A 15,721-nucleotide genomic window follows, 5' to 3' on the forward strand; every position below is an offset into this window, starting at 1 on the left:
CATGGAGAGCAATTAAGTTTAAATGGTCCATTACAGTATCTGGTAATAATCCTTGAGAGCTGGTTAGGGCATGTAAGGGAACCATAACCTTTGCTTACTGTATCTTGTGCAAATATGCTGCACAAAACACAGATGTGGCATTGATATGATAAGATTTAAAGATCCAATACAATATCTTTAAAGTTACATCCAGCAATTTAGTATTAGACTTCCATAAAGTTGGTACATTAACAAAATTGCAAAAGAGACCGAGATATCCTGACTTTTAGTCTCTAGTATGGGTCAAGCTCCAAAAACACTGGAACAACATTTAACAACGTTCAAACTTCACATCCCCTTTGTAATGTGGGCTTTTTGTTATTAATATGAAGTTTCCAAACCTAAGAAAATGTAACCCCACTGACATCACTATGGCATCATCAGGATTATTTTCTCAGACTTGACAAAGCTTCTCCATAGAGATGGAAGACAGACCCAAAATAAAAACAAGAGAGTACAAAATCATGACACAATTCATAATTTTAATAATTATTAACAAGTATAGCTATGGATTTACACTCTGTTTATAACTTTGTTTTTGTTTGCTTTATGTCATTTTGTACATATTCTGTGCGTGCAAGGCATAAAGATATGACAGTAGAAAATAAATTCTCCCCCAGGATGAGATGGAGGCTCAGGTCACTGACAACATAGGGAGCTGAACTTACAAAAACACACACTATTCTCCACAACCACCCTGAGAGTTTGAGACAATACACTCGTGTTGTTATCTCACACAATATCTGATCATATATTGGTCTTTTATTAGGATCTTATCTGTTCCTCCTGTTATATGATGGACATGGTGATTACATACATGGTTGTCTAATGGAATGACTGAACCTGAATTGATTTGAATGTCATATACTGATGTGATTCCACAGAAATATGCAGAAACATGTAGAGCTTTAGTGTCCCATGTGTTTGTTCATGTTAACGTGAAAACATCTTAACAAGGCAAAAAAAACACTCTCTCAAAAAAAAGATTTGCACATTGATGGCATGATTGGACTTATTAGAAATAGTGTAGAGGAAATGGATTTGCCATCATTGTCAATGTATAATGTGAAAATAACCAGAAAATGAGGCTATTTTGGTTAATTAAGTGTTTTTTCAAGATGTTGGGAGCCATCTCACCTCTCTGTAGTATGAATGGAATTTGTAGGGAGGTCTCGTTAAAAAATATATAAACATCAAATTAAGGCAAAACCTTATGCTTTATGTAGCTCAATCTTAGCCTGGTTCCAAACCTCCAAGTTGCCACCCACATTTGAAATTCTACTTAGTGATTCAAAGGTCTGGTGCTTTTCTCCTGATTTGATGTTTCCCCTGTTAGGCAAAGCAAGTGTCTTACATTTCAGTTTCACAGTCAACTGTGAGACTGACATAAACTGCAGGACCACTGTCACAGTGATTGGTTTGGGGCAAAAAACCTCCCTCCTAAACAGCTAACAGAGGCCAGTGTCAGACTGAGTAACAAAATGGCACTTCAATCTGAATCAGGCTAACAACAAAAATATAAATAGAGGATTAAGAGGGGATTAAAAGCGGGATTTAACACATCATGCAATCAAAATGAGTTATTAGGATTTAAACATTGACCAAAAATCCCCAATTTAAAATTGAATTGGAGCAAATGAGCTTAATGTAGATTAATCACTTAAATCTAAGTCACAATGAAATATGTCAATGTAGTTCAAGTGGCCTTTTTCCTGAAACCTTGTCATCTTCTGGAACTGAAAAAAAAATCAAGAAGGCAAAATGAAAAGATACAGAAGATCTACTTACCAGTGTCTCCTGGCCAGTAGGCGATTTGTTAATTTTTAACAGGGGCAATGGTGATGGCCCAATTGGTGCACCCCCTTCCCCCCGGGTGGAGGGTGAGGAGGGCTTTTTTACCCCTTGAACTGATTTTTAGGGGGCATTTACTACTCTATAATAATGTATTATTATTACGTTATATTGTCAAATAAACACTCAATTTGCGGCACAAAGATTTGTTTTATTTGAAAAAACAACAAGTGAGAACATGCAAAAAAAAAAGAAAGTTATAGAGCATTCAAGGGCACTTTTGCTTTTCTGACCCGGCCTCTGTCATGCTGCTGTCGCACGTTCTCTTCTGTAGAGAATATCGATAAATTCTTGAGAATGATTAAATTTTGACGGAGTGTTTCTATTTTAACTGGCACAGCTGTTCTAGCCTTTACGGCACTGGTTTGGTGGCCCAGGAAGCTCACAGACAAATTGCATGCATTGTAAATCATCTCATGCGATGCTACTCAGCCAATCAAATCTGTGCATAACCATTGCAAGTCAAGTCAGTGAGTGAGGTACACACACAGGGAGAGTAGAGACGAGACGAGTTGGAGAATTAATTTCACATGGCGTGCTCTAAAACGAGAAAAGTAGACAGTGAAAACACAGCTTTTAATCAAGAATGGACAGACTCTTACATGTTCAATCTTCCCACAGGCAGTTAAAAACCCATATGTCTCTTGTCAATTTACTAATTTAGCTGATGCTTGCTGTGTCCCATTTCAGACTCAGCTTCCTTGGAAGGACTCAACTGACACTGAGTCTTAAAGGTAGGGTCAAAATGAATGCAAAGTAAACTTTAGAGGTGGCATGGTTGCATATTACTCAATGCAAATATGCAAATGGATGCAGATTCGCCCTGGGTGGTGCGAATTGAGGCAGAGAATTAAATGAGTTAAACATGTTTCAACTTGAGCAAAAAATGACTGCTTATCCTGCAGCTTTATGACTCCAGTTCATCAATTTACGGAGATGAGAAAAAAGTGAGTCTGGAGCAAAATAACAGAATGATGTTTCGGGTGATTTTTGACATCAGTCAGAGGATGAGCTGTCAACACACACAGACACACTCCGCAGACACATTGCCGGTAAGTATGTTGCCAAGCTAGTTACACCTAATATCTGTACATTAGGGTAAATAAACATGGACTACAAAAACAAACCAGAGGTCAAATTCGTACAAATAATGCAAGCCTCACACAAACAAAACAGATGGTATGATTGGGCACTCCTAATCAACGCAAAGTAAAAAAAAAAAAAATCAAGTTTATTTTCAGAATGTTGCTTCCAAAACTTATATTGTTCTGGACACGTTATTCGCATAAATTTGACCACTGGACCATTTGTGCAGTTTGTGTTTTTTCAGCCTAAACAACCAATATACCAACTGCACAGACGTTAGCTGTAGGCTAGCAATAAAAATATGCACCGACCATGTGTACTAAATAACATTTAGTTCTCAGACTTTCAAAGAGAACACCCGCGACCTGGGAAAAAGCAGCTATTTTCTACAAGAGGGTACAACACTCTCAGACCTTGTATACCCTCACAGTTCCTGATCTCAGTGATGTCACAGACCCTTCCCTCCTCTCTCTCCCAGGTGTGCCTCAGCTAAATCAGTCTGTGTTTGTTATTCAGACAGAGGGGGCTCAGTTCTTTGGTCTGCTGGTTCTGCCTTCATTGTGTGCTGTTTAGAGCCCGCCTCTCCTCTCTCCTGTGTGCTCAGATCCACTGTGACTGGTACTATGCTGGGGCCCTTCTCCTTGTGGGACAGGGATCTCACTTGGGGGTTTTCTGGGGATTCAGATACAGCTGGGATTGTGCTTGGGGTCTTTGTCAGGGATTTAGGGGTTAAAGGAGGCTTTTCCATGGTTTGGGTTACAGCTGGAGGCCTCTCCAGGGTAGATGGAGCTTTGTCAAGGGCTGCAGCTGGACTGAAGAGTCGGGGTGCTGATGCTTCTTTTTGAGCCTGAGCTGTAGAGGGACACCCTGAGCATGGGGCTTCCTCCTCTCCTGAAGGGGGGTGCTTGGTTTCAGCTACTTTCCCTCCACAACCCGTCCTTTCTCTCTCAGCCTTCAGCTCCTTGTTCTGGGCAGCCTCTATCTTTTCTTCAGCTGTCTGTTTCCCTGTGTCACTGGCTGGGTGGATGAAGAACATACAGACACATGGAAGAATATGTTTGACCACAGACAGAAAGAAAAACAACGAATCAAAGAAAAAGAAAACTAGAAAGTAAGTTATGACCATGACTGATAAACACCGGTCTCACCCTCCTGCGCTCTTTGTGCTTCCTCCCCACTAGATGGATCTTCAGTACAGGTGGGCAGGTCCCCTCTGTTGCCCCGGAAACGGATGGGCGACCTCTGTAACACTGCCTTCAGCTCTGAGAGAGATGGAGACAGAGATGGAGGGACTTGAGACTTACTGGAGACCAAGAGCTGATCTTTAATTATCACTGTGTGTGAAAACAAACTCTAAATGCCAACCATACATTAGAAGAAACAGTCTGACACACACTCATATTCAAAGCTGCATTCATCAGTATTTATATTTACGACAGAAAAGTGAAATCTGTCTGTCTGTTTTAGAGTTCTTCTGCTCTCCATTGGCCAAAAATTGATTAATGCACCTTAACAACTGCATGTCATAGAGCTCTAGAGACCATCAACTTATGGCTGGGGTATGCTTGAAATAAACTAGTTCATATGATCTGTTGTCCGACTACATGTGAAGGCAAAAGTGTTTATAGCTGTTCGGGCCACACTCAAAGGTGGAAGGGATAGACATGAGAATTGCTGAAATGGGAATGACAGCGCACACTATCAGACATCATATCTTTCCTTGAAGACATTCATGGGGTTTGAACAAGAAAAATATGATGGAAATAATTGAGTACAGAATGAGGCTGAATCTCTATCAGCTGATAATAAAACAGCAGCAGGTGGTGGAGATGCTGTGGTGAATAATATAAGGGAAATAAATAGGGAAAAGATCACTCTTTGGTTGACCTGGTCATAACTCACAAACATATGAAACCAATGACGATGGGTCGCAAGTAGACATTGCTTCACTTTATCAGAATCAGAATTATAATCAGAAATACGTTATTGATCCCCGAGGGGAAACTCGTTACAGCTGCTCACTATCACGTTAATGCACACTTGAGAATAGAAGGAATAGAAGTACTAAGCAAATCAAAATATAATACGCTATAATACAGGTAAGATAAATGAAGTACAAAGTGGATATAAATATAAAAGCTAAAATAAGTGTAAGTACCAAAGTGGATTTAGAGGTTGATAAGTATGTACGGTATAATACAATGTAAGGGAATTTTAAACTGAAAACAGAGTATATTGCACAGGAGTATTAAACAGAGAATATTGCACAATTATTTCAAATATTGCAGTGATGTTAATGATCCAATGGTCAGTTTAGTGACTTAGGGTCATATAGACTAACATTTAGATGGAGGAGTTAAAGAGTTTTATGGCCACAGGCAGGGATGACTTCCTGTGGCACTCTGTGGTGCATTTTGGGGGATGAGTCTTTCGCTGAATGTACTCCTTTGTTTGACCAGCACATCATGGAGTCGGTGGGAGACACTGTCCAAGATGGCATAGTTTGGCCAGCATATCATCTTCTAAGCTTTTGCTATAGTTGTCTGATTGGTCTGCTGTGTATCTGATTGGGTTGAATCGATTAATAGTGGACATTTTCCAGACTTGAATCTTGTAGCAAAAACTGAACTCATTAAATGTAGTCTGGCTTTGTCAGGCTAACTGAGCTTAGGTTATTAAATCTGTAGTATATGTAAATCACTTCATTAACCTTTCAGAGACTTGTGGTTTAATGTAATCACTCTAACATTGGTTTTATATTCCTTACCTTACTGTTATTGCTTTTGGTATTCAATGTTACTGGTATTTAGTTTTTTTATGTCTTCATTAAACACTTTGGCAAAGTCTCACCTTGTGTCATGGCCAGAGCGTCCTCGTGGACAGAGACAGCCCTGCGTTGTGGAAGAGGCTTCATGTGTTGGCATGGCTTAGGAAGACTCTCTGAAAGAACACATACATAAAACCACACACACACACACACACACACACATATATACACATGCACACACAGGGCTTTAAATCAACTTTTTGGATCTTCATCTACTAAAGTGGCTACTAAATTTTAAACTTGCCAACTTGAATTTTGATAAAATAAAATAATGAAATAAAAAGGTGTAATATAAAATGTCAAATTTCACTATTAGTAAATCTATCTGCTGTACAAACTGAAGAGAATGAACAAGAGAGACAGACAGACAAAGAGAGGGAACCCTGAAATGATGGATCATATATTTTTCAGATCATATTATAACATTATTGTGAATAATGTTATGTGAATGTACATTTAAATGTTACATGTAAATGTAACCAAACCTAACTGAATGCAACCTTACTAAGTAAAACATAAATCTGTCTATCCTTACAATTTCATCTCTTCCTAAGGTTGTTTTTACAGAATTTCACACCTTGATTCATGTTACTCTGAAGACTCCCACATGGTGCCCATGTGACTCACATGTGACTTTGATGATGTTAAATGCCTGGGGCTGTTAGCATAAGGGGGGTAACTTGTTCCATGAGCCTCCTCTGATACACAAAGAGTCAACAGCTGCCTCTTTTCAGCTTACAGTTTCATAGTCTCCCATGGAACACACCCCACTGACTGGACCACACCTGATTTCTCATAAAAGCTCATAACCTTAAGTAATATATCAGTCCCACCCTAATTTGGATTAATTATTTGGTTTTAACGGGATCAGTCAGACGTACCATCGGTCACTGATTGTGCTTTCTCAGAGCGATCCTGTATGCTGGGACCCCTCCATGGAGACGGGGCTGGAGGAAGCAGCTCTTTCCTGGGGGACAGAGCTTTGGCTGCACCCCTGGGACCCTCCTGGCGTCCATTCTAGGGATGAAGATCAGAGGGTGCTCAGTGGGACATGACATGAACAAGATGACTGCTATATCATGACTGGGTTATAAATAGGCAGTAGTTTGTGGTGATATTCGATAAGGTATTTATTAGCTCCATCTAGCTAAAATGAGTGTAGTCTAATCCAACAGTCCTGCAATAAATCCTACCTTCATGAATGATTCAGCTTTAGGGTTTGGATGATGTAGTTTGTGTTGATGTTGAATTGTATAATGTTGTGTGTGAGAGGTGTTTCTAATATTTAGTCTACCCTCATTGAAATAAATGGGGTGGAAAAAAATGTTAGAATTAACACCTAGGTTTACCTAATAAACTGGTATTTGATTATACTTGATAATTTCATGACAAAAAGTTTGAGGAAACACAAGTATTCGTTGTCTCCCACGACTGGAAAAGACTCTAAAACAGCAGTTAGTCTTCTAAGACAGTAAAACTCTCCTTGGGCTGTCAGTCTGTGTTGTGCTCATGTTTTCATGTGTTTTATATATTTTAGAACTTACTATAGATAAGTGTCTACAATTGATGGACATACATGAGAGTTGAGAGAAGAAAATGTGCATGCTCTCTGTACACATGTAATGCCAAGTGCTTTGGGCTTTGATGTGTTTTACCAAAGGTCAGAGGGTGCTCATTTATTGCAGTTATGATGTGTTCCATTTTAATCAAAGAAACACTGAATTTATGATCCAAAAACAACACACGAAAGTTGGTGAGAACCAAGGTTATTTCCTTGAACAGAGCCTGGGAAGTTTTGGGATGAACTCTTTCTGTCTAATTAAAAGACAGAAAAGGTGCTCTTCCCAGGAGTCATATCTCTCTGCACAGATCCTCCTATTTTAGTTTCTCAAAAACAACGTTATCCTTATTTTTATCCAATTTATTCAATGACAGTTGAGGTAATCATGTTTTCAATCAGAAGTTTCCTTGTGTAATGGCGCCCTCACATGGCTAAAAGCGTGATGGCATAATAATTCATAACCAATCAGAGACTGTCAATAACTTCCGCATTTTGATTGTGGACCAATAGGGAACATCCCAACAACCCACCAAGAGGAGCATGTTTTGAAAATATAAGTGAATGCACAACTGAGCCTGTTCAGTTGCTTCATGAACAGCTCGGTTTTATGTGTACTTTGTTTTGATATTACAGTAAAATCTATATTGCATTGGACTCTATTTGACTCAAGTGTTTTATTAAAGAAGAATTAAACAGTGTGTGAGAGGACCTGAAGACATCTGGCCCAGCTGAAGGTTTTTACTCCCACAGAACCTTTCGAGTTTTGATACTTGCAAAATGTGGCGGCAGTTTCTCCATGACACTCCATTATAGTACATGCACGATTGACAGCTAGTGCTGCCCACCCCACAAAACTTCTCTCTAATGCATTACCAGTCATCATGTATAAGTTTACATTAATGAAGATAAAATATTCATTTTAATGCATTGATTCAGCATCCCACTTTTATGTGGGTAGGCCATTGTTGGGCCATTGTTGGGAACAGAGGCCTGCATGTGAAACAAAAAGCCTGAATTAGTAGAAATAGTGCCAAACCCCCTAAGGTCCGTTAAGTCAAGTGCAAGGTTTAAGCTTGAATCCAAACCCTGGAATCCTACTGGACAAGCCGTCATCGGTGGTTTCCTGTGCTCTGGTCATGTAAACGCCTACAAACTCACAGCACACCTATCAAACCCTGTTTTTCCACTGTAACTCTGGTTACTACAGGAGGTGATCAACGTTGAACTTCAATTTCCCCTAGGAAGGTCTTAACTCGCTGAACGAGCAACAGACTGTTTTGTGTTTGCTGATACACTTTGGATCCCGATTGTTATACTCCCCATAACAATCTTTGCCTGCAGAAGGAAGATACGGATTTACCGTTTTACTTCACGGAGAGAAGGATAACTGCTGAGCCTCGCTCTCTCCCCACTAAAGTCGGCTGCTGCTTCCCTCCACTGCCACCTGAAGGAACAGTTTCGCCATTGAACCCGCCCACAGCGCAGGACCCGGCCATATCAGCATCCGAGCCTGAGAGGACTCCAAAACAAACTGACGCATTAAATCCTTATGAAGAGTGATCTCAAGTACGAGGCTTGTGTCTGAACAGACATAGATTTTATAACTGTGTTATTTCATCTAAGCTTCATTTTGTCACAGCCTGTCATGTCCTCACCAGCCTGTAATCACCCACACCTGCTCCTAATTACACTCCTGCTCCCCATCAATCCCAATCACAGCCAGTATATAACCACTCCACTCTCCTCACTCAGTGTCTGACCTCATTTCCCCAACAACGATGAAAGCCACTGTGCTGTTGGAAGCCATGGCGGAAGAGACAGAAACGGCCCATGATGCTTGTTAAATGCTATAATGCTACCTGATGTCATGCTATTGCTACTGTAGCCAAAAGCTAATGTTAGCTACATGCTAATGTCAACCACTAATGCTAACTGCAAATGGTGTAGAATCGTGGTGTTTGCAAGGCAAACATTTTTACATATTTATTTATTCAACATATTTTTCAAATGAATTGGGCGAGCACGCTGAACTGCAGGCTGCAGAGACTAGTGTGTTTACCCCTGTGACCACCAGCAGCCCTCGCCCCATGTCTCCTGCTGAAGCACACAAATGCTGTATTTTGAACATCTATATTTTTGCAGATAAATAGTTGTGGAAGCAAATGTGTGTGTGTATAGTGACTGTTCTTGTTTCTTGTTAACCATTATACAAATAAGTTCAGTATTAAAGGTGAGTGCATTGGTTAAAATAAGCAAAGGTCCTTATGCTGAATTGCAAGTGATGTGTTAAATAAGTAAAAACAATATGTGAGTTATGCAGTTGTGATCATTTTCTATTGATAAAAATAAATGGTACATGGGTGTAACCTAATGGGTGAAGACTAATTTGCCTAATCTTTGCGGGTCTTTACTATGCTATCCTCACTAAACATTGCAGGCAACATATTTTTCAGCTATACAGCTAGCTTAACATTATATTCTCCAGCATTGCATTCTCCAAGGAACAAAAGGTTGTTTTGTTTGCCAGAATTTAAAAGAGGAAAATATGTAATTTGTAAAACTGAGAAAAAGAACACAAAAATACAAGTACCTTTTGTAAGTACTAATATCTCTAGAACATCAGTAGAGAAAAGATTACTAACAATTATAAATTATATTATTATATATACAATTATATTAAACCAATGTGAACAGGCACTTAAAGGTATGTCAGTGTATGTAATCAAAGATGAAAATACAACAGTAAATATCATTTACACAAGCACCAGTGCTTTAACCACCAAGCACTAATACAGCCATATGTAATTGACAACAAACTAACCATCATCAAAAATACTGTCCTTAAACCGAAGAAATAGTAACATAAACATGTAAATAGTAGATGACGTACAGATGAAGCCATTTGAACTAGGGTTTTAGCCATCTATAGACCTACAGCATATCTAATGTTCCCTTTCTCTTGAAGATCCTTGAGAAAGCAGTTGCCAATCCATTGTGACTTTCTAAATAATAGTTTAATTGAGTTGGTTTTCAGTCGGGATTTAGAGTGTATCACAGCACAGAGACACCACTGGTGAAAATTATAAATGACCTTTTATTTGCACTAGGACTTGTCTCTGTACTTTTTTAGTTAGATCTTAGTGTTGTGTTCGACACCATTGACCATCACATCCTATTACAGAGACTGGAACATGTAATTGGCGTTACAGGATCTGCACTAAGCTGGTTTAAATCCTAACTATCTGATCGATCTCAGTTTGTACATGTTAACGTGAGTCCTCTGTGCACACCGAAGTTAGTCACGAAGTTCCACAAGGTTCTGTGCTTGGACCAATTCAATTTACCTTTATATATGCTTCCTCTACGCAATATTATTAGGAACCACTCCATAAACTTTCGTTGTTATGCGGATGATACCCAATTACATCTATTGATCAAGCCAGATGAAACAAACCAGTTAGTTAAACTTCAAGCACGCCTTAAGGACATAAAGACCTGGATGACCTGCAATTTTCTACATTAAACTCAGACAAAACTGAAGTTATTGTACTTGGCCCTAAACACCTCCGAGACACATTATCTAAAGATATAGTTACTCTAGATGGCATTACCCTGGCCTCCAGCACCACCGTAAGGAACCTCTGAGTTATCTTTGATCAGGATTTATCCTTTAACTCCCACATGACTTCAAGGACTGGCTTCTTGAACGTAAGCAACATTGCACAAATCAGGCACATCCTGTCTCAAAATGATGCTGAAAAACTAGTGCATGCATTTGTTACTTCTAGGTTGGACTATTGCAATTCCTTATTATCAGGCTGCCCGAATAAGTCCCTTAAGACTTAAGAGATCATATTTCTCCAATATTAGCTTCTCTGCACTGGCTCCCTGTATAATCCAGAATAGAATTTAATATCCTTCTCCTCACCTACAAAGCTCTTAATGGTCAGGTACAATCGTATCTTCGTATCAGATTGGGAATTTGGGTTTGGGAGGCAGACACCATCTCTACATTTAAGAGTCGGCTTAAGACTTTCCTCTTTGATAAAGCTTATAGTTATGGCTGGCTTAGGTGAGCCCTGAACCATCCCTTAGTCATGCTGCTATAGGCCTAGACTACTGGGAGACTTCCCATGATGCACCTCTTTCCTCTCTCCTTCTCTCCCTCTCCATCTGTATGCATTTTAATCCCATTACTGCATGTTACTAACTCAACATCTCTCTCCCGTAGGTTTGTGCTTTCTCCTTTATCTCCTCTCTCCTTCTGTCGCTTTCAGCAGGTATTTCTGCCTCTGGAACTGCAGAGACTGGATCTGTGCACTGGATCTGTGCACTTGCTGCACCCGCGTTCCTGCTCGACAACTGCTACTACAGTTATTGTTATTGGCTCTATTACAATACTGTCATTATCATTCCTATAGCTGTCATTCCTATTATTAATTTATTATTACCACTACAATTACATTACTACTATTTTAAAAATTCTAGGTGGTATTTGCATTGTGCCCCCAAAACCTCTCTCTCTCTCTTATAACCTCTCTCTCCTCTCTCTATCTATAAACCTCTCTCTCTAAACCCCTCGTCTCCCTCTCTCTATCTCCATCTCTCTCTCTTTCTCTCTCAAAACCTAACACGGCAGTGGCTGATGGCCGCCCACCATTGAGTCTGGTTCTGTCCAAGGTTTCTACCTTTTAAAGGAAGTTTTTTTTCTTGCCACTGTCGCCAAATGCTTGCTCATGGTGGGATTTGTTGGGTCTCTGTAAATAATATTTTAAAGAATATGGTCTAGACCTGCTCTATAGGAAAAGTGCAATGAGATGACTTCTGTTATGAATTGGCGCTATATAAATAAAATTGAATTGAAGTTTTGTGGACTTTAAGGCAAAGGATTAAGAGGATTGTTACATTGTGATGCTCACATTTTCATGTGCGATGAGTGTGCACAGCTGGGCAGGTAGGTAGGCCATCCAATCATTTCCTTCAGGCTGAATGAAATGATTGGATGGGCTTATCACAGGCCTGTGACAGCCACAGATACCAGATTTTTTAAACTTTTTTTCAAGAGCATTTGATTTATTGATTGCTGTCGGGGTGTAAAGAGAATTTTAACAAATATTACAAGAAATGCTTCTGAAATACATTACTTACCCTAGCTTTAATTAGAAAAAAAGGTTGTTTTTACAGGATCTGCTGAGGAGAAAAAACAGGTCAACAGAAAGGTGAAACGGGCCATCAGCCAGACAAAAACCCAGTACAAAAATAAAATTGAGCAGAAGTTTCAGCAAGGCAACTACAGGGCAGCATGGCAGGGAATTAAAAACATGATCGCTGTAAACACAAAGACCAAGAGAAGACTTAAGAGTGGAGGGGCTCAATAATTCCTCTCTACCTAACGAACTAAACAGGTTTTACACCCACTTCGAGAGGCTTGACCTGGCATCCAACATGGCGGAGCTCAAACACAGCCTTATGCCATCCATCACACTCACCATCCAAAAACAGGATGTGCTAAACCTGCTCAGTCACCCCAACCAACAAGACCGCTGTACCTGATGTCATCTGTGGCAGGACCCTCAAGCACTGTGCTGAGCAGCTCAGCGTGGTCCTCCTGCAGCTATATCAATCCTTACTAGACCAAGGGGAGGTTCCGATGCCATGGAAAACCTTGACAATCATCCCCGTCCCCAAAAAGGACAAGGCTTGCTCCCTCAACAACCACAGGCCCATTGCTCTCACATCTCTCCTAGAGAAGCTGGTGAAGTCCTACATCATGTGTAGTACTGGTGCCATCCTAGACCCTCTCCAGTTTGGTTACCGTACTAGAAGAGGGGTGGATGATGCTAAACTGTTCCTACTAGAAACCATTCACAGTCACCTGGAGAAGAGTGGAGCCTTTGCTAGGCTCCTATTTGTGGATTTTTCTTCTGCTTTTCACACCATGTCGTCGTCCTCGCCAAGAAAGTGGTCACTCAGTACAATCTAGACCAAGGTCTAATTTTATGGATTATGGATTTTTTAACAGACTGACCTCTGAGAGTCCTTTCTAATGGCACTTTATCAAACACACTGTACAGGCTCACCACAAGGGTGTGTCCTTTCCCCCCTCCTGTTCATTCTCTACACAAATAACTGTAAGAGTATCCATCCCAACCATCACCTCATCAAATTGGCTGACAACATGGTCCTCCTCTAAACTCCTCTCAGGGTCTAAGCAGGAACACGGCCCCACCCTCTATGATTTCATAGAGTAGTGTGACAATGCTCTACTGGAGTTGAACATCACCAAGACTAAGGACATGGTCATTGATTTCAGGAGGAAGCCCCCTAGGACAAACCTAGTGGTCATACACAGCAAGGAGGTGGATGTTGTGGACCAGTATAAATATCTCGGTACCATCTTTGATAACACCATGAAGTTTGAGCAAAACACAGAAGCCATTTAATTATTTCATGTGCCAAGCTCTGGATAGAGCACAGAATTTCAGTTTCTTGTTCACCAGGTGGATGGCTTCCAGAATAAACGATGCTCTATCTGCCATATGGACTTCCTTATTTATTTATCTAAATCTTTTTTTTCTTTTATTATTATTTTTTTCAGCTCAACATCGTCCCAAACAGCTCTTTTGCTTGTAATTGTCTGTCTGTGCATGTCTGTTTCCTGTATTTTTACCTATGCCCAAAATCAAATTGCCTTTTTGGATTAATAAAGTTATACTGAATTTAATTGAATTGAATAGACTGTTCAGAAACAATATTGTCAAAGTAGTTCCCATGTGGCGCAACAGAGGGCTCCACTCTGTGTATCATACCACTGAGAGTTGCATAATCCTAACGGAAATATAATATCAAACATCATAAGGAACTGGTGAGTTTTTTATTAATAGAGTGGTGTTCCAGGCTCTACACGTTGCCTTTATATTAACACACATGACAAGAAAGGTAGAGCCTGAAATGTCTGTACTGAACTGAACTGTGCATTATTACATTGACAAAATGTGTGACATAGCATTATTTACATCTGTCTTGTGCTAGTAAAGTCCTCTCATGTTAGTCACTTCCTGGACTGCACAACACTTCTCTTTGACACTGCTTAAACATTAAGCCAGAGTTACCGTCTTGTGACCTAATTTTTTATTCATAATACAAACAAATGAAATGTTTCCATATTTACAATATTTCACTTATTTATCTTTCAAGTGTTTTTCTCTGTGGTGTTATTTTTTTAAAACTAACTTTGTATATTAAAAAATAAAGTGATAGCTTTGCCACTGGGTGTAAAGCCTTACATCTGAATTATCTTCCCAGGAGCAATAAAGGAAATTTCTCACTGACTGCTGTGTTACCTGTGCTGTAGTCTCCCCTGGCCTGCCATCATGAGTGTGTGCTCTGAGCTGGACTCTCTCTGCTGAGCTGCTGAGAGGAGGAGCAGAGGAGGGACGAGCTCCTCCTCCTGCAGGAGCGGCCGTCGTGTGTAGGGGGGGCTTGGCTGCGATGGCAGGTTTGGGTGGCAGGGGGCCAATGAGGCGCTCGGGGAATGCGGGCTTCGGGTGAAGGGTAGAGTCCAGTTGGATGGCGTCCAGTGGTCTCATAGGATGCCTGGGGTCTGCTGGAAACAGAGAGTGTGAGAGACAGTAAATCACTAGTAGACAATCACTGTGAATGATGCAGGTTGGTCCAATCAGTGACTCCAGGTTGAACAGATATTCAGACAGATGTAGACTAAAACACACAAAACATGGCACTGCAGCAGAGACCCTCCTGTGTTCTGTCATCAGAGGCCCAGAGACATCAGGAAGGTTGTGCTACACACAGACTGCTATATCACACAGCTCATGTTCTGCTACAGAGCAGAATCGCTACCTGCGTTCGGGAAGAGCGACCACATGGCCATCTTGCTACGGACCAAGCGTGTAAACCCCGATGTCATCGAGGACATCAGTGGTTTCACTGAGTCTTTGGTGGATTTAATTTCAGAATCAGAATCAGAAATACTTTATTGATCCGCGAAGGGAAACTCTTTGTTACAGTAGCTCGCCTTTACGTCAGTGCACACAGGAGAAAGTACTAGCAAAAAATATAATACACTATAAAACACTATAAAAACAGGTCAGAAAATAAATTAAGTACCAGGTGGGTATAAGTATAAGATAAAATAGTGTGAAGTACCAAGTGGGTTTACCGGTTGATGATGATAATACAGTATAATAATACAATGTAATAAAATCAGTAATAAGTGATAGGCAGTGGTGCATGTACTGTCACATTAAGTGTAGCTTATTGAGATTATTAAGATATTGCAAAGGAGTAGTGGAGGTATATAATATCAATGTCAATAAATAGGAAAACTAACATGGGAA

The 15,721-nt window shown here is 40.2% G+C and overlaps 1 protein-coding gene across 6 annotated transcripts in view; it reads right to left on the reverse strand.

Moving 5' to 3' along the window:
• Nucleotides 1–501: 501 nt before the first annotated feature.
• The window catches only part of carmil2 (capping protein regulator and myosin 1 linker 2), a 135,356-nt gene continuing 120,136 nt past the window's right edge, over nt 502–15,721 (reverse strand). For 5 of the 6 annotated variants that reach the window (XM_044193205.1, XM_044193204.1, XM_044193203.1 and 2 more), the window contains 5 exons: nt 14,708–14,970; nt 6,685–6,820; nt 5,827–5,916; nt 4,125–4,238; nt 502–3,993 (listed from right to left, as the gene is read on the reverse strand). In XM_044193205.1, the coding sequence (XP_044049140.1) occupies nt 3,485–3,993; nt 4,125–4,238; nt 5,827–5,916; nt 6,685–6,820; nt 14,708–14,970 (1,112 nt within the window). In that variant the 3' untranslated portion in view covers nt 502–3,484. The remainder of the gene's footprint in view (nt 3,994–4,124; nt 4,239–5,826; nt 5,917–6,684; nt 6,821–14,707; nt 14,971–15,721) is intronic. The other variant, XM_044193206.1, reaches the window with a different exon arrangement.

The sequence above is a fragment of the Siniperca chuatsi genome, linkage group LG4 (assembly GCF_020085105.1).
Source record: "Siniperca chuatsi isolate FFG_IHB_CAS linkage group LG4, ASM2008510v1, whole genome shotgun sequence".
In the NCBI taxonomy this organism is placed as follows: Eukaryota; Metazoa; Chordata; class Actinopteri; order Centrarchiformes; family Sinipercidae; genus Siniperca; species Siniperca chuatsi.